Source organism: Scomber japonicus, chromosome 22, assembly GCF_027409825.1.
Source record: "Scomber japonicus isolate fScoJap1 chromosome 22, fScoJap1.pri, whole genome shotgun sequence".
In the NCBI taxonomy this organism is placed as follows: Eukaryota; Metazoa; Chordata; class Actinopteri; order Scombriformes; family Scombridae; genus Scomber; species Scomber japonicus.
The window spans coordinates 13,739,461-13,757,794 of NC_070599.1; the positions used below are offsets into that span (position 1 = coordinate 13,739,461).

An 18,334-nucleotide genomic window follows, 5' to 3' on the forward strand; every position below is an offset into this window, starting at 1 on the left:
GTGTGGATGAGTAAATAGACTTCACAGGGTGATAATATGTCAGTATTGTGTTACCAGTTTGCCCACAAGTGGCATAAACTCATCCTGTAGAGCTTTAAAACATATCTCTAACACTCTCATGACCTCATACAAGCAACCACATGATCAATAACAAACGTGATATGTATCCAAGGACAACCAGAGATATCAAGCAGAGATGCTTTAAGCAGCTTTATTTTCTCAGTTACAGATAGTGATGTTGGTTTAGTGTGTACATCATAATACTGCCACTATGCACTATTCATAATAATGGTGGTGTCACAATATCACCAAAACAAAGGAACTAATTAGACCTTAAATTTGTTCACTGCATTATGAGCTGTTTTCGCTTTGACAGAATATTACAGAAGCACTGAGAAAGCCTTTTCAATATTCACACAGCAACACTCGCACATGTGCCATCATTCAAATGTCAGACAGCCATAAACTTTCAAAATACAAAACTGCCAAAAAGCAGAACAGGTCCAGATTTAAAATGTCTGCAGTGAAGAAAACACCTACTCCTGTCACTGCTGGAAAACACATATCTACAGCTTAACCACCTTCTCTCTCTTCAAATTCGACTTACACTTCATCATTGGATCATTTTATTTTAATTTGTTCCATTTTTGTGTGTTTTTTTTAAATTCAGCTGGTTATTTCAAGGGAAAATTCACTTTTTACTGCACAGTACAATCCACTCTGTATTGATTCAGTCATACAGAGTTTGGAGATACAAGACGACTACTGAGGATGGAGATTTAAAGAAAAAATCTGTTTTAATACACCTTTTTTTTCATTGTTATAATAACATTGTACCTACTGACTAAAATGAGTTTTGAGAATGTGGCAGCAACCCTGGAGGGAGAGGAATCAAATAAACACTTCTTATTTAAAAGAGAAATTGAAGGATATTGACAGACTTATTACCCAAAACTGTCAGAGTGGCTCCCTGGTTTAACTTAAAACACTAAAAGCTGTGCTAATCAATAAATGGAGAGTGAATATGTATGCTCTTAATATATACTTCTCTGCTTGATGTGTAAATAATCATCTTGTGTTTCTTGCTCAGTCAAATTTTGTTGTAGAAATGTTTCCTTGTTCCCAGATCTCAGACATTCGGTTAGTGGAAAACAACAAATTTAGCCAAGATTGTCGCACTTAGTTCAAAATCTTTTTCTAACATTTTTTTCACCCCTCTGTCTGTATTTCTTTCTCTCTCTTTTTCTCTCTCTCTGTTGACTTCTTTTCCCATTCATGCTTCCCCTAGGACAGCTTGTTGGTTTTGCGGTCAGAAAAGAACGTGACCCTGAACGCCCGAAACAACCAAGGCCAACTAACGGGCCAGCTCACAGTGGGTGAGTCCTCAGTTCTTCCTAATATACACTTTGGCTTTGGCACTTAATCATCTGGGTAACTATATTCTGCTTTTATTTCATCTCTTGATGTACAACGTACTAGAAAGTGATCCTTTATTTAGCTTAGACAGTAAATTGCTTGATCAATCATATTTTAATAAGCAGAACTAAAGCTACAATTCATCTTTGACTTTTCTTAAATAGTCTCTGTGCCCGCAAAAGACTTTCAGACACTAACCTTTGATGCAGTTATTGAAAGGGCAATGGATTCTTCTTATTATCATCAAGTTCCACCATCAGTCAGTCCAAATTACCAAAGTCATTTACATGATTAATGACCACTAAAAAGCAAATGACCTGCTTATTAACATTAATAGCTATTGATTTTAGCCAACATAAGTTGAGAGTTGATGCTGATTTGACAAGACTGGTGATATGACACTTTTTGGTCATGCTTGACCTTCCTCCGAAAATTAGTGCCTGCTTTTGTAGAGAGTGCATTCTCTCTGAAATGAGATGAAACTTGGCGAGAATAATTAAATTCCCCAGCCGTCGCAGCTCATGGATTAATAGAAGAGAGGGGGAATAGGAGAGGGAAGAAAGGGAGACGTTAAAAGTTTCTGCGTGCACATCTGGAAAAAAACACCAAAGTCTGGAGAGCAGGAATTAATATTCTTCACCAGCGGAACAGATTACCGATTTGTCTCCATCCATTGTAAAGCATGGCTGATCCAGCTTTGTTGGGCGCTTTTCATTTGCAGAGCAAGCACTCCACAAAGTATTTCAGATTGCTAATTGTCTTACATGCCCAAAACATAGTTTCCTAAAAGCTGATTTGCAAGTGGAGAAACACATAAAGCAACGTTTATTTGACAGCGACATTTGCATAAAGAGAATTATTGTTAGCATTGCCGATTAATAAAACTTCTGTAGGGTGGAAACTGTTCTCCAGTGCATTTTAAACACATTTAACAGCATGGCTCTACTGATAACAATGTTGGTTCTGAATGAAACATTTCAACAACTATTAGCTGACTTGATAAAGCATCTTTTTACAGATATTAAAAGTCCCCAGAGGATGAACCCGACTGATTTTGGTGTTTGATTAATTGTCATGAAATTTTGTCTTATATCATCTATATCATCTTATCATATACCTCATATTGTACGGGATTCAAGAAGATGACTTCTACTAATTTTGGTGGTCTTCTTTTTTTTTTTTCTCTGGGGCCACCAATAGATAGAGTGAACTTGGTCATTAATTCATGTTAGTTATGAAATACCCTCACATTAATTCTTGGAAACGACACAGTTGGTCTAAAATAACCATAAAGTGATAGAATTCTTACCATCTAAGTCATCCAGTTTTACATCCAGTGCACTCAATAGCGTTTATTGTAGGTATTGAATGGACATCTCTTTTCAGGACCCGAGGCTGTGGAGGCCGAGTGTCAGAGGCTGGAGGTACGAAGCAGAGACGGAGGGAGACTGCTTTTCACTGCAGATGAGGATGAGATCATCATGACAACAGAAAAATTCACTGTTACAGGTAAAAATGTACTGCACTCTCAGTTGCTACGCCTTTTTAATATTAACCTGTCAATCACGGTTATCATGAGCGAACTGTGAACATCAGGGCTGGGCTAACACTTGTTTGCTTTTTCAGTACATATACTTTGAGTATTAGAAATGTGTTTTTCTATTAAACCATTGTTCAGTTGATAAAAGAACTCTTAAATATTTCATGCTGTCTAAACACAAGCAGCTGTGCAAGAACCGTGATGAAAAATTAATCTCATCATCTGTCTCATGTAAGAATGAGTCAAGAAGACTAACAGTGCCTTAACACCAGACCTGTTTGGTTTGTTTTAGCTGGTATGAAAGCAGACAATCAATAAGTGCAGTCATACCACCTGAAAAATCAGCGCACAACAGGACTGTGTGATAGCAGACTTGTGATGTTGGCATAAGTTCAAAAGATAAACTGCTATTACACCCATCTATAATATTCTTATAGACAGTCTTTTTTCTGTTTCATGTATGAGATAAGAGGTCCACTTACAGTTTTGACTAATAATGCCTCATGTCTTTATGAGCTCTTTGACCCCATTTACACCTAGCTTTAAAATGGGTGTCAAACAACCAAGTGTCACATCCTCCACAACAAAAAAAAAGATGGTAGCTATCTGTGAAGCTGGATTTTGCTCTTTTTTTCAAAGCGGGGGAAGAGGCAGACAATTGGTCTCGTCTTGTCTCCATCTACAAGTGTCTTGAATGTAGCTTTCTTGCTAGCTTTGCTGTTAGCTTACCAACTGGCCAACGGATGCTACCTCACTGGTTTGGAAGTGTCACGTCCACACATTGTTGTATGTGGATTGACAACATCCAACATCAAACACTATGTGTAAATAAGTGTAAAGACACCAAATATCCTAAATGAACACATGAGGTGTTGTAAAATGTAGCATGAATTGTTGTGTGTTGCCATGTGGCTTCACGTAGCACTGAAACTGACATTTGATGAGTTACCTGTGAGTCCGCATAACTTAATGGTTAGTAAGTTTTTTATAAGTGAGCATTAACATGAACCATCGTCAGTTCGATACCCAGCCCTAGTAAACACATCCTCTGCTGTAGTGTTGTGAATTATAAAAGTGAACTTTATCGGCAGGCTCAGAAGGCGCCGTGTTTGGACATTCAGTAGAAACTCCGCTGATCCAGGCGAGGGCTTCCGAAGACCTGAAGTAAGTTCATATTCATTGGCTTAACAGAAATTCATTAAAGCTTAATGTCACATTTTCATATCCTGTTCAATTAAAACGAAGATCTTTAAATAATGATGATAAATGTACCATGGCATTTCAAAGTCAGTGCCTGCGCTGCAAAAAACACACACATGGCAGGAACCATTACTCACCAGTATCATTATTCTCAAGCACCTTCTTGTAAACTCAAGCATCCACTGGTCGGCTCGTTATCACACAAATTTAAAACTAAATTTGACCACTATATTAATTTCACAGCTGAGGGGTGAGCTAATTTGTTAGTTATTCTCTTTAGCAGTCAAGAATTGATTAAAGCGTCAGGAGAGCATGGAGAAAGTGGGTAAGGACGGAGACGCGTATATACTCCCATGCATGTGATCCCCACTGCACACACTGCCTGAGGCTCTGAGCCCTGTGTCGGTCCATTAACGAGCTATAACGAGTGCGGTTTGTTGTCCACCTTACTGGTCCTGAAGGGAGGGCTGGGATCAAAGTTGGCAGAAAAAGCAGTGTTCTGGCAGCTAATTCCTTTTGAGTGAGTGGAATACTGATGAGGCTCACTTTAAAGCAGGCACACGTACACACACACACACACACACACACACACACACACACACACACACACTCAAACACTAAACACACACACAGAGGCTCAGCTCAGAGGTGACCATCTGCAATGTGGTCAAAATCTTAACGAGAAGCAATGGAACGAGTAACATTTAAGACACAAAATCTCCAACGTGACGTTAACTTGAATTGGATTCCTTGATTTAAATACATATTTGATCAAAGATATTTAATTTACACATTTAAAAGTTTTATTCTCTTTGACTTGCTCAATTCATGAACATATTTAGTCCTTAAAAATCAATCATTTATACAGACTGTTTCAGAAAAGCACCACCATCATGACCGGCTTCCTTCAACAAAATTACTGAATTACCTTTTATTAAATAAATGTTCCATTTATCTAAAACCCTATTTTGAGTCAAAAAGTTACATTAAAAAAAACTAAATAGCAAGATAGACTACTGTGGACCATTAATTAAATGAAATTAAGCTGTAATTTTGCTGTACTGTGATCTCAGTTGTAGGTGCCATTACTGTGTTGGTGTGTCATTTATAAACCTGGGCAATAATATTCAGGTATTTGTTATGGGTGGCATATTTTAACCACTTTTTAGCAGCATTTATATTTACACACAGGAGATCCTGTAGAACCTGCTACATGTTAAAGTATAGTCATTGCAATGCTGATGTAAAATGGTTATATGTAATCGTATAGTCTCATTTATTATACACTTAGATGTCTTCAAACTACACTCCGCACCACATTATGTTACTGGACCGCAAATAAGAGAACTGCACAGTGTTATATATTAAATGGTTTCTTATTGCAAGGGAAGAAATTATAGATTTGAAGTTTGCTGATCAATAATCATAAGCTTGCAGATGCTGAAAAGTAAAGCAGCTAGGAGGCAAGGGTTTGATCACTCCGCAGCACTTCCAAATCCATCCTGTGGAGCTCAAACACAAGCAGAGCCCTTTAAGGTTTTTTTTTCTTTTCCTTCCCCAAAAGTGATGTAACCAGTTTCATACAAGTGTTTTGAGACTGAATAACATCCACATTCCCATCAATGATTCTGCTGTAGAGGCTGATTTCTGACCACAAATAATCCAAACATCAACATTTTTTACATTCAGTGCAAATGCATTCACTTAGATGAGTGAGGAGCTTATATGCATATGTGTGTGTGTATATAGGGGATACTTGTGCAGTTCCCAGTTGGCATTAGGATTTTGTAATATTACATATATATCTCCACATATGTGTTAAGTATGAAAAAAGATGCACAAATAGTCTGTATTCCTGTTTAATCTGATTTGATATAAACACCCAGTCCAACATCATGGACCAGAAACACGAACAACTCTCTGCACTGTTTCCTTTTTAATGGAAGCAAAGCAGACGTTTTGTCATCAATCAGCCAGACAGTAAATTATGAGCCAGAATAGACTGCTGATTGATTACACGTGTAAATCTAATGTTTCACCCAATATCATGACATCATACTGTATAATTAGGGTGTCAGTGTTGGAAAAAGATTAACCGAGCCGTGTTTTTAGGCTAGGATGACGTCCTGAAAAATGAAATGTAGAAATAATTCTTCAAAATGTACTCTTTGGGTGTTACTTTTTCTCTTTTCCACTTCAGTTAGTTTTGTATGGTGTAAAGAAAATACACATATACAGATTCTTGTGGGACTTTTCATCAACTCCATACTCAGGAAACCTCCCTATCCTTCACTTGAAAGTGTGACATGTTAAACCCACCTTGCAAACTTGCACTCACCACCTCGCCAGTAAAACTCTCCAGGTGATAAAGACATGGCTTGGCTTGCGAAAGTCTCCTCTAAAGGAAGTTCTCTTTGTGATGTGTTTCATTACTCTGCAAGCCAACGGTGATCTGGGAGAAGAACAGAGCAGAGACAAAAATCAAACAAACCCACCTGAGAGCTTCCTCTTCTTGGAAGCACCTGTGCTTCTCCCCCGAGCGCTCTACCTGTGTACACTAACGCTCAAGTTTGTCTCCATTTGTCACCACCATGCTGCTTCTGAATAATTTAATATCCTGAGCAGAAATAGCTCCACTGGTATTTAATTATTATTTTACATGAGTTAGAAGATGTTTTAAAGTTTACTTGGAAGCCTCAATTGTTAATAATTGTACAGGATTGAATCCATGTTTGCTTCAAAGTATGCACAACTTATAAGACATCAAATTAATGAAAGTTAGGAGACTTCTAGATGTAGCAAAAAAAGCAGAACTCCTCTGCACAGTACTATTATTCAGTCTGGTGTTGGTCAAACGTAGGCGTAATGTGAGAGAATTAAACATTAGAAACAGGTTTGCAATATGCAGGAATTGTGCTTAAATAAATAAAACAGCGTGGGCCTTAAAATGAGTTTAAAAACTACATTTATCTTGTTTGCAAAACACTAATCTCACTACAGGGTTGATTAGTAGCTGTTCTGATCTCCCAGATAGAGTTACAGATGTTAAAACTTCATCACAATTACATTAATCTAGCTTTACATTTGTTTTCGAATAAGGATTAAATGAGTGTAAAAAAATGTCTAGAGCTAATTTTGTATGCAGCAAATCCTCAAATCAAATCAATTAAAGACATGATTGAAATAGAAATCATGTCCCTTGTTTGTTTTTTTGTGGTTTTTCAGACCTAAAGGAGAATAGCAGTATTTGTTGAGACACGTTCTGCTGAAATTTGACAATTTTTAGGTCAACAAAGTATGAAGATATGCATAAATTAATAAATACTTGAAGACTTTCCCACCAGAATTGATTCTTTGTGGAGTAGAGAACACTTTCAGACATGTTTATCATTATTATTAATGAATAAAAAATGTAATTGAATATTTGAGTTGATCAATCGTGGTAGAGTTTCCATATTAGCTACTTTTTAACAAAGTTTTCAGGCCTCTTCTTGGACTCAGCATTTCTAAAAACTGCTTCTACAATGCTGCTGAAAACTAGAGAGCATGATTGATTGTGTTGGTGTGAATTACTGAACTTTCAAAGAGAAAAGCTGAGGTCTCTAAAACAAGTGGAGGGCAGTTAAAAATGTGAAGAGATGTCTCAGTTTGTCATTTCCTGCTCTCAGCTTTGCTCAGCTCAGCTCAACGGCTTCATTAACTTCAGTCCCCAGCTGTTGTTAGGCTACGATCAGCTCCCTCTCACCTCACGGTCACCTCTGCAGTTGGAACAATTCGGTTACACTCTCAAAAAAAAAAAAAGGTCCTACGGTCAATCAAGATGAACTGTTGGATATTTGGCTCAGATTTCATGTTTTGGCTTCCACCGCTATAGCTTCCCACTCAGCTCAATGATAAGAGAAACTTGCAACTCGAAATAGAGGCCCAAATATGTAAATATTTCTGTCAATTACATAATCGGATCATTTTGTATCTCGTGGTGAAGGAGGCTGTTCTGATTCCTGATGCACATGTCCCGAATCAGTCTGAACAGGAAGGGAAGCTATGTGAATAATGCTGTGATTTTACTCCTGCAATAACCCCCCATGTGTTACTGCTGTCATCCTTTTTTGTTGAAAGTATTGTAAAGTCAGAGCATCTACTCTCTTGACATGTATGAGGCAAAGATGGCAGATGGATTTGTGATCAGCGCGACAGAAGGAGTCCAGATCTCAATCATGTCAAGAACAGACTTCTGTCTCATAGGCTATAACTAAAACTGCTGCTTAAAGGCCCTACGGGAATTTGTTGTAAGATAAATCTGAGTCAACTGAAAGCAGACCAGACAGCAATTTGAAGGTGTTTTTTTTTTTTAAAGTGCAGAAACCACATGGTGCATTTGCAAGCTTGGCATCACAAAGCAGGAAAACAAGCATTTCATTTTATTTTCTCTACAACTTCAGCTGCTCAAGCCTTCTTCTTGTTTGCAGTGCAGTCAGCAGCGTACTCCTTCTCTCTAGTTGATCTGAGCAGCTTTCAGGACAAGTCTCCGCTGTAGCTGTCCACACCAGAGTGACAGGTTCATTAAGAAGATAAAGGCAGAACAGAACATCTCTTCTTGGTCCCACTTAGCCCTAGTCAGACTGCTCTACCTCCAATTTGGTGGGCTTGAAATGTTGTTCGGCAGGGGTGTATTTTTATCATTCTGACTGCAGCAGAGAAATGTGTTGTTTCTTTGTTAGTGCAATGGTCCTATTTGGCTACGAGAGATATATCTGGACGGCAGAGAACATTATATATAGATACAGTGGAAATAATTGGAATGAAGTTTGAGAGAGAGGCTCATTTACAGTCTTACTCACTCCTCCATCTGTCATTTATAATTAAACAACATCTATCATTATTTCACAAGGTGCAAACAAAATGACAACTACCACGGCTTGAAGGGTGAAGCCAGCGTGGAAGAACCTCAGAGTGCAAAAGCATCACCATTCACTTCAATCCGAGGTAGCAACCCTCACTCCTTATGTTAAAAGGTCCTGGCTCCAAACAGCAAAGATGGCAATTGAGATTAAACACAACTCTGACATCACCTAATAAAGTTGATAGGACAAATGTGCTACTAAACAGTTACTTATTTACACATCAATTAGACATGTAGCAGCATTGGCATTAATTTGGAGTCATGTTCCTAGCTGCTTAAGTAATATTCACTCTCCTTTTAGCTTAATCTTACTCTCCACAAACCCCTGAGGGAAATATCTGGCTCTTTTTAGCTGCTAAATGCTAAACTTTGTCCATTAGCTAGATGCTAACTTCCTCTGTTGGCCATTTGGTGTCCAACAGTTGGTATACATTGGGCTTTTAGAGCTTTTTGGCTTAAAATGACTGCCCACCTGCTCAAAGTCAATAAGAGTGGTGGAAGTGAAGCAAAACAGTAAAGTTGTGAGACAAAAAACTAAAATAGTGAGCTAAAAGATGCTAAAACGCTCTGTAGAACTGAGGTGAACTTTGGAGTTGATAATTTGCTGTGGGTTTGTCACATTACGGCCATTTGATTTCAATTATCAATTGTTCATCAACAATTGACAATTAGGGCAACTTAAAATTGGCAATGGAAGCATTAGACTCTCCAGAGAAACATCTGTTTTTGTTAAATTTCGCAGAGTTGTAGGAATATGAAACTTATCTCTGTCATCTGTGAAGCCCATTGAGACACTGAACGTGATAGTGACCTATAAAAATAAACTTGACTTTCACCTCAGCAATCCTCTCAGCCAACAGAATAGATATGCAGTATTTAAACCAGCATCATCCACTGTGACATCAAGTACGGCCATCAGCACATTTGGTGCTGTGCAGCTCTTTTCTCCCCATAGCTCTGCGATACGGCGACCTTTCTGTGGATGTAAAGGTCATCCTGAATGCAGCGAGAAAAGCCGGTCAGATTTCCCAGCGAATGGGAGAGAGGCTGTCGTAAACAGCCTTTATGACTGCAAATACCACATGGGTTATCTGTAGTGAACGCTTTTCATATCAGTGTTTTCTGGATGGAGCCAGAAACTTGGAGGTATTCTGGGTACAACGAGCTCTTTGGTACTGATGAGGGTTTGCTTCATCAAACTCTGTTATGTCTGTCTAATGATCTGAAGACTGTGACATTTTACAACTAACTGAATTAGGCCCATGTCTCAAATCCTGAGCTGCAACGATTAATTGATGAACAGAAAATTAATTTACAACCATTTTGATAATCAATACATTTAGAGCAAAAATGTCTAAGCTTCCAGCGTCTCATATGTGAGGGTTTGTTGCTGTTTTTCTTATTAAATGTTGACAATAAATTGAAAATCTGAAGGTTTTGGACTGTTAGTCAAACAAAACAAGCAAATTGAAGACATCAATGTGGTCTCTAAGAAATCCTGAATGTATTTCTTTTCACAATTTTGTAACTTTTCATACACTAAATGATTAATCGAGTAAATATTTGGCAGATTTATTGATATTGAAGATAGTTGTTAGGTGCAGCCCAATTCATATCAAGTGTCTTGTTCATTTCAGTGTCCTAGTGTATAATTTCACAGCTCCTTCACAGGTCCTTTTAGGTTTCTCATCATTTCTGGGAAATGAACTGATGCATAACTGAAAATTATTACATTATTATCATTATATGGTAATTTTCTGGAAAGAAGTATGTAATTTGGCACTAATTATAGGGAGAATGTTCAGTTGGGTTTCACTTACCAATTGGTGCACTTAATAGTCTTCGAGTCAAGTCGGTGGACAGCAATTCAATTCAAAAAGTAGGATGAAGTTTCCAGTGATAAATTATAATTTACTGTGTTTTTAAGTGGATGTCTGTCAGCAGTTCTTTCTGGAGACTAACAAATGGTTATCCGGTCAACACAACTAATTTAAATACTTAAACACTCAGAAATGACATTCTAGGAAATGATGGGGCCTCTAAAATCCAGCCATACATTTTATTGGTTTGTGTTCATGAAGAATAGGAGCAAACCTACCTCACTTCACCAGTCATATGTCTTTAACACCTGAGGTAAAAAAGAAAAGAAAAGAATAGAAATAACTAATTACAACAGTGAAAAATCAGAAAAAAATGATTAGAAAATGAAAATATACATCCCAGAAGCACAACCCAAGCAAATGAGTATTGTACCTCCCAGTCAGTCCAGAAACATTCAAGGTAAATGTGTAACAAACACAATTGGGCTTCGATGGGAACATTTTGTGTTATTTCCAGAACATCTGGAGCTCCTGACACTCCCACAGCCAATGAAACTGAGCACCAGTTTCCCAATGTCTTCATTACATTTAATAGTTATCAGGAACATAAAATGATCTAAATCCTGAGCAGTAACAGCTGTAGTTTAAATGATATCTCATTAATAGTAATGGTTACTGTTTCACCACTCAGCAGTAAGCAGCACTAGAAAATACGCTCTCTGTACATGGACATGGAGGTTATCTGAGTAATAAAGCCCCATGAGACATTTTTAATTTAATTTCAATTCATTTATTGCTTTATTTTGGACCACACGAAACAAGCACTCTTGAAAATTGAGCACTTTGTCTTGTGGCAGAACTGCCCAGTCTGTATGTGTGTGTGTGGGGCGACGACAGAGCTGCTTTTGAATGGAGTGAAATATCAGAAACACATCACATATCACTAACTCCTCACTGCACAGCTCAGCACAGAGTGTTTTTAAATGGGTCTTTTAATGACTCATCCATCCAAGCCATGGATAATCAGTTGAATGCTTGAGAAAAAAATTATTGAAACATGCTAAACTGAACAGCACTCAAACACTGATTCTTTTAGCTGGCTAATGAACAACGGTTTGAGCAGGAGAACTGGTGTCTTGTGTTGCTACGGGAGATGGACCGAAGGTGTTATTCTTAAATAATTATATCATTAAATATACTTTTTACAATCAGTTTCTTGTCACTTATCATAATAACTGATCAAATGCACTCTGAAGATCAGGGCAAAAAATGCATATTGGGTATAAACATGTCCTAATAACACTAGGAACAGCTTTTAGGGAGAAAAATGAGCATGAGATGAGTTAAAAAAAAAAGAAAGAAACTGAGCAGACTTCTATCTTCTCCATTCCTGCAGGTCTAGGGCACAAACAGCCTCAGGTCAAAGGCACATTTCACAGATCCTCTGCAAACTGTATCTACTGAAAGCTGATTTAAAGTCAAAGAGGCTCTTCAAATGCAGATGAAATTCATTTGCTTTTCTTTCCCTTTTTTTTCTCCTTATTCCAATAGCGCATAATCCGAAATGTGTGTCACTTTCAGAGGGTAGGGAGATTTAAGCGATTTCAAGACGGCTTCTTGAAGTCTTCCATTTAAAATTCATTGAAAACAGATTTGTGGAAGATGAGGGGGGAGAAAATCAATTTGAAACGGTTATGAGTTATGAAAACAAATTCCATATTGATTGGCTCTTGCACTTATCTTTCCCCATGTAAACAAATAGTCCACGGGAGGAAAATGCAAATTGTGTTCGCCTCAGTGTTGCTGAAGGTCAACATCAGCTGATACAATTACGAACTGTTTAGGAGCCATGCTGGATTAGAATAATGAGAGGAGTTACTTAAACATGAACAGCACCTTCAACTATTCCACAGGTGGTGAAGTCATTTGTCTTAACTAGCAACAGAATACATTAACGTAGCAAAAGAGACATTTTGACTCAATTTTTAAATGTCTCGCTGCTGCAGGTCTGTTATGAAGCAAACAATATGATTGAATTCCATCAACCTGCCCTAAATAAGTAATTACACAGAGATATTCATAAACTATAAACTGAATAACAATCAATTTAACCTTGAATGAGTCTTGTATCCTCAGTGATGTGCTATTAAATCACACTGAAAGGCAAACTTTTAATAATGTAAACATCCGGAAATTATGACCAGAATAAATTGATGAGCTCATGCACTAAATGTCTTAGCTTCTATTCTGGTTGTTTTGTATTTCTTTGCTTTTTCAAAAATCAGGCTGGAGTCTCCAACACGGACCTTGACCATGGAGGCTCCCAGAGGGGTAGAAGTGAGCGCTGCCAATGGGCCGCTGAAAGTCAGCGGTCGAAAGGACCTCCAGCTGGAGTCCACAGAGGGAGAGGTGAGAAGGGTTCAAATGTACTCTGAGCTAAAGGTATGGCTGCAACTAATAATTTTTTTCATTATCAATTCATCAGTCAATTACTTTTCCAATCACCTAAAATGACATAGAACAGATAAATCCTCTTATTTGAGAAAGTGCTTGGCTAGTTTGCTTAATAAGTAACCAATTGAATTAATTAATTATCACAATTGCACTAATTAGTACTAATTAAAAGCTAATTTTTTATGTCCTTATTAGTTTTTATCCCGTATAAAAAAAATTTAACACTTAAAACTTACTTTCTAATAATAATTTCTGATTTGTATTTATTCAATTTGTAGTTTTTATTAATTTTACTAATATTTGTTCTATTTTCATGCAGGACGTTGTTCCTTTTCTATTTTATTGATTGATTATTTGTATAATAACAAGTATTAGGTATGAATTGACTCACTGGAGGAGGTCATGGAGAAGAGAGGAGGTATGAAACTCAGTAGCATCCTGCACAATAAGGACCACCCATTGTTTGGTGTATTTAGTGAACTGAGGAGCTCCTTTAGTATCAGATTAGTGATGCCAAGGTGCTCTACAGAAAGATTAGAAGGTCCTTTTTATACCTGGTGCAGTGAGGTTTTTAATGAACATTGCTTGATGATTGATGTTGATGTGGGGCTTAACTTGACTTAACTTGTACTGCCTGAGCCTGTATGTTTCCTTTCTGTATTTTGGCTGTTTTTGTGAGAAGGTGACCCTCAATTTCCCCCTCCAAGGGATTAATAAAGTACTTCTTATCTTATCTTATCTTAATTCATTCAACATACCATAGTATTTATAGCCTGAGCTTGTTTGCATTGTCTGTCTCTAGCTGGGGTTTAAAAGAATAACAATAAAATACATATTGAACAACACACAACACAAGACAGTCTACCCCATTAACACAATTTCTCTTTTAATTATGCTCTAAATAAAAATGTTGACTAAAAAGTTTCTAATCCTCACTCACCACATCAGTGCTGTTTCACTCCACCTGTCACGTTGTGTTTACTGATTGTGCCGCAGTCATTTATCAGTTCAAGATGGTAATACATCACTTCAGGGCACCTCTGGCAATGTTGTGTAATGACTTCCAGCATACCTGATTTTTTTTTTTTTTTATGTCTAGATTCTGTTAGATGCCAACACCATTCAGCTGGGTAGTCTCCCACTCGGCATCTACACAGCATCTCCCAGCGAGGCCTCCCGGGAACAAGCCCTCTATGAACTGTGTGTCTGCCCCAGCGGCAAGATCTACCTCTCTCCTGCAGAGAGTAGCTCCACCTGCCAGGCCATGAGCAACATCTGCCTCTGGAGTTGACCTGGGACCAGAGTCGAGGGGGCGGGGGGGCGGGGGGGCAGGACACCTTCAGCATCTGTTCTGGAGCTACTGAGTTTGAGATGGGACTCCTCGGTTGGTACATTTGACAGAGAGTGGAACTCACTGGGGCTAAGATGGATGCATCCAAGTCTTCTTCCTGCAGTGGTCTCATTGAGATCAGGACTCTTGTGCCGCTTGCAGTAATGGAGGAACGGCAGCCGGAGCAGCTCTCTGAAATCAGGAATATCTCATACGAACAGAAACATTTACACTACCTTAAATTAGAGTCAGAGGGACACACACCTTTTATTTTTCTACTCTAGGTTTATTGTAGACATGCAGCAACTGACTTCAGGATTAAGAACGAGCGGAAAAGATACATCACAGGTGCCTTCAGCTGTGAAAGAAGTGACTAATACTGAACCTCAGTGTGCCGTCAGAGCGAGATAGTCTGTGATGTTTGAAGTTATGATGGTAGAAAGTGATGTAAGCACAATTCTGTCATGTGTTTTTTCCCCCTAAAGTCCAGATTTCAGACTTTTTTTGAGTAACCTCGATAGATATTTTAGCTTTTTTTCCACTGTTAGCAAGCTGATTGATTTGAAATTAAACATGTTTTTATGTGGCACAAGTTGTACGAGTCAAACACTGTAAACATGAAGTTTTGAATGTTCAGATAAAGTTTGATGAGACTTCTCAACTTTAAGGTAAATATTCTATACTTTTTTCTTGAAGATGTTGCGAGTGCATGAAAAAAATCAAATCTCATCTGAAGGTCCATTTAGTACAGTGGTCTCCAACCCTGCTCCTGGAGAGCTACTGTCCTGCATGTTTTAGGTGTCTCTCCTCTCTAACACACCTGATTCTAATAATTAACTCGTTATCATGCAGCTGAAACTTGTCAATGGGCTTGATAACAAGTTAATAATTAGAATCAGGTGTGTTACAGTGGGGAGCTACCTAAAACATGCAGGACAGTAGCTCTCCAGGAGCACGGTTGGAGACCACTGATTTAGTAGCTCTTCCAGGTGCTTTCAACAATATCAAAAGAGCTTCATCAGGAGACTAATAGGTGGAGTTGTCATTGCAAAGCATTTATAGGACTTCCTGTCCATGTTGGCTTAAAAATAATTTAAATTTAAGGTCCATTTAGTAGCTTTTTCCATTTATTTATTTTTTTTATGTGTCTGACAACTGCAAAAACTCTCCTGAAGATCATGTGATACGATCAAAAGCCATTGAGTTTCTTCTTAACTGCTGTTTCCAAAATCAAAAATTCTTTATCTTTGGGTTTTAAAGCATGTTTATAGTTTGATTACAATTTTCTCACATAGTTGCCTGCTTGTAACATGTACGTAAACCCTTCAATCAGAGTGTGAACTGCGCTTCTCTCCGAGGTATAGATCCAGCGTGGAGTTGGACACGAGAAGCTGGCTGACCTTGGCACCGCAGCTGAGAGCAAAACAGAGAGCCAGTGTGTGTGTGTGTGTGTCAGCGGGACCTGCTGGAGTGCAAAGTCTCGTTCCTCTCTCGTCTTCCTCATCCTCCATCTTCATCAGATGGAGCAGTTTGGTAAGAGGGATGATGGTATTTTAACAAGAGGTTAGTTGCCCTGTGTGCTACCTGCTACCTGCTCACTGCATTTATCTTAAGTAGCATTGAGATTGCTTCTTTTTTTTTTAAACAGCTTCAAAGCTAGACTTGGATTTCGAATTATGACCTTCACAAAATGCTTATGTCTTAATATATTTGTGCCAAAGCTCTTAAACATTTTAGCTGTTTTACCTGTGTGTGCATATGTGTGTGTGTGTGTGCCATATTCTTTCCCTGCAGTGTGGATGTGCATCTCATACACGACAGATGCTTCAGCGTATCACCTGGTGGAGGCTGGAACATGATGAAGGCTTTCCATGGCCACAGGCAATCTGAGAAGAACTGGCCTGAGGAGACTATTTTAGACCCAGTGGTTAAGAAACACAGATATTATCATTGCCTGCTGGTGCACAGTCATGGCTGGGCAGACATAACACATTTTCTGGCTCTAATTAAGCCCAGTGTTGCTTTAAAAAAGAACTAGCTGTTTGTATTTTAATGGCGTTTTCCAAGATTGCGCGTGGTATGTCTTAGCAGCAGGTGTTTTTAAAGATAGTTTAACAGGAGTTATGAATGTTTTATACCTGTATACCTAAAATTATTTTAGCTATTTCATGTTCGCTTCTACATTTCAAGTGAAGACAGGAATTGGCTTGTGCTCGAGCCCGTGACCCTGCTACTAGTCTCACAGCAATCTGTTTTCCTCCATAACTCGGAGACTTGTGGGGCTTTTTAGAAAGTAGCATAAAATCCCTGAACTAATAACAAAGTCCCCTCCATCCATAGCAATACACAAACTCCATTTTTTAGTGAGTAAAATGTGTCATAGGTTATAAGAATCCAACCACCAGCGCACATTAGGGGGGTTGAAAGTCTTTGTTGTTTAGCTGAAGACCTCAGTTTGTGCATTTCTGATTATTTGGTTCCAAGCAGGCACCAGGTTCTTAAGACCTCAGAGTTTTGTGGCTGTTTTTTTAAGCCTTCATACACATATCAATTGAAAAAGTGAATGTGAGTAATAGCTGGTTGACTGAGTGGAGGTTGTGCCAAAGCTTGAATGTGTTTTCAGTTTGTTTTGAAAATGGAGACAGAGCTTTTCAAGTTTGACGTATTGCTGATAGATCACACTGTAGTCAGACTCCCAGAGGAGGACGACTGAGTGACGCATCAAGTCTCATTCATTAAATATAACTGCCTTAAGATACGAACTGATTGATTTTCATTTTTTTAGTGTGCAATGTACCTGATTTAATGAGATAAACAGTTGATCAGTTCTTTTTGTTGAGTTTAGTTCATTAAAATGACTCATTTGTGTCACAGTCAGTATATTTTTAATAAATCCACTGTGACCTTGAGGTATCGTTTTGACATGAGCACCAAGGTCACCTCCTCAGTGGCACTTTATTATTAGAATAAAGCATTAATGAAAGTGTATTTGGCAGATGTGGAGGAATACAGCTGTTGAGATGATTTGTTCAGGTGTAGTTTGGAAAGTTGTGTTTTTCTCAATATTTTATATCATCCTCAATCCACAGGCTGCCTCATGGTTGATGTTCCAACACATTTAAAGGTAATTCCCTAAAATGTTTAATATCTTGAATGCTTCTGATCTAGCTTTGTAAGGAATGAATGTTACAAATGCCTCCCGCCTTACTGGGACTAAAAAAAGTGATGTTTGTGTGATTGGAATTTCCCTGCAGCTTTAATCATGTAATGAGTACACACACCTGTAGTGTAAGTATGTATTACTGTTCATTACTGTGTGTCACATTAAGCTAAAGAAACCCTGCTCAATAAATTACACTGATAATGTCCATTTGTGTGATCTTGTTCCAGGAGCTGCAGAGGATGAGACTGTGTGCAGCTCAGGACTTCACATTTATATTATGGTATGTTTATATAACAATAAGTAACTTGTAGTCTAAGTTCAGTTTCCACTATATACTTTTATACAATATTTAGCTTGTGCTGCCATCTATTGGCAGATATACCTCAAAGCTACATTCGGAAAATATAATCAACTCCTACTGGTCATGATTTATTGGGAATGTATTGACCACTTTAGTATTAATTACATGATCTAATGCTGCATTGAAGTGTCAGAGTAATGTAGATAC

At 38.1% G+C, this 18,334-nt stretch overlaps 1 protein-coding gene across 3 annotated transcripts in view; it reads left to right on the forward strand.

Annotated features, from left to right (window-relative positions):
• Nucleotides 1–14,624, forward strand: part of LOC128383326 (zeta-sarcoglycan-like) — a 35,291-nt gene extending 20,667 nt beyond the window's left edge. For 2 of the 3 annotated variants that reach the window (XM_053342943.1, XM_053342944.1), the window contains 5 exons: nucleotides 1,289–1,376; nucleotides 2,803–2,925; nucleotides 4,048–4,120; nucleotides 13,165–13,288; nucleotides 14,433–14,624. In XM_053342943.1, the coding sequence (XP_053198918.1) occupies nucleotides 1,289–1,376; nucleotides 2,803–2,925; nucleotides 4,048–4,120; nucleotides 13,165–13,288; nucleotides 14,433–14,624 (600 nt within the window). The remainder of the gene's footprint in view (nucleotides 1–1,288; nucleotides 1,377–2,802; nucleotides 2,926–4,047; nucleotides 4,121–13,164; nucleotides 13,289–14,432) is intronic. The other variant, XM_053342945.1, reaches the window with a different exon arrangement.
• The last annotated feature ends 3,710 nt before the right edge of the window (nucleotides 14,625–18,334 follow it).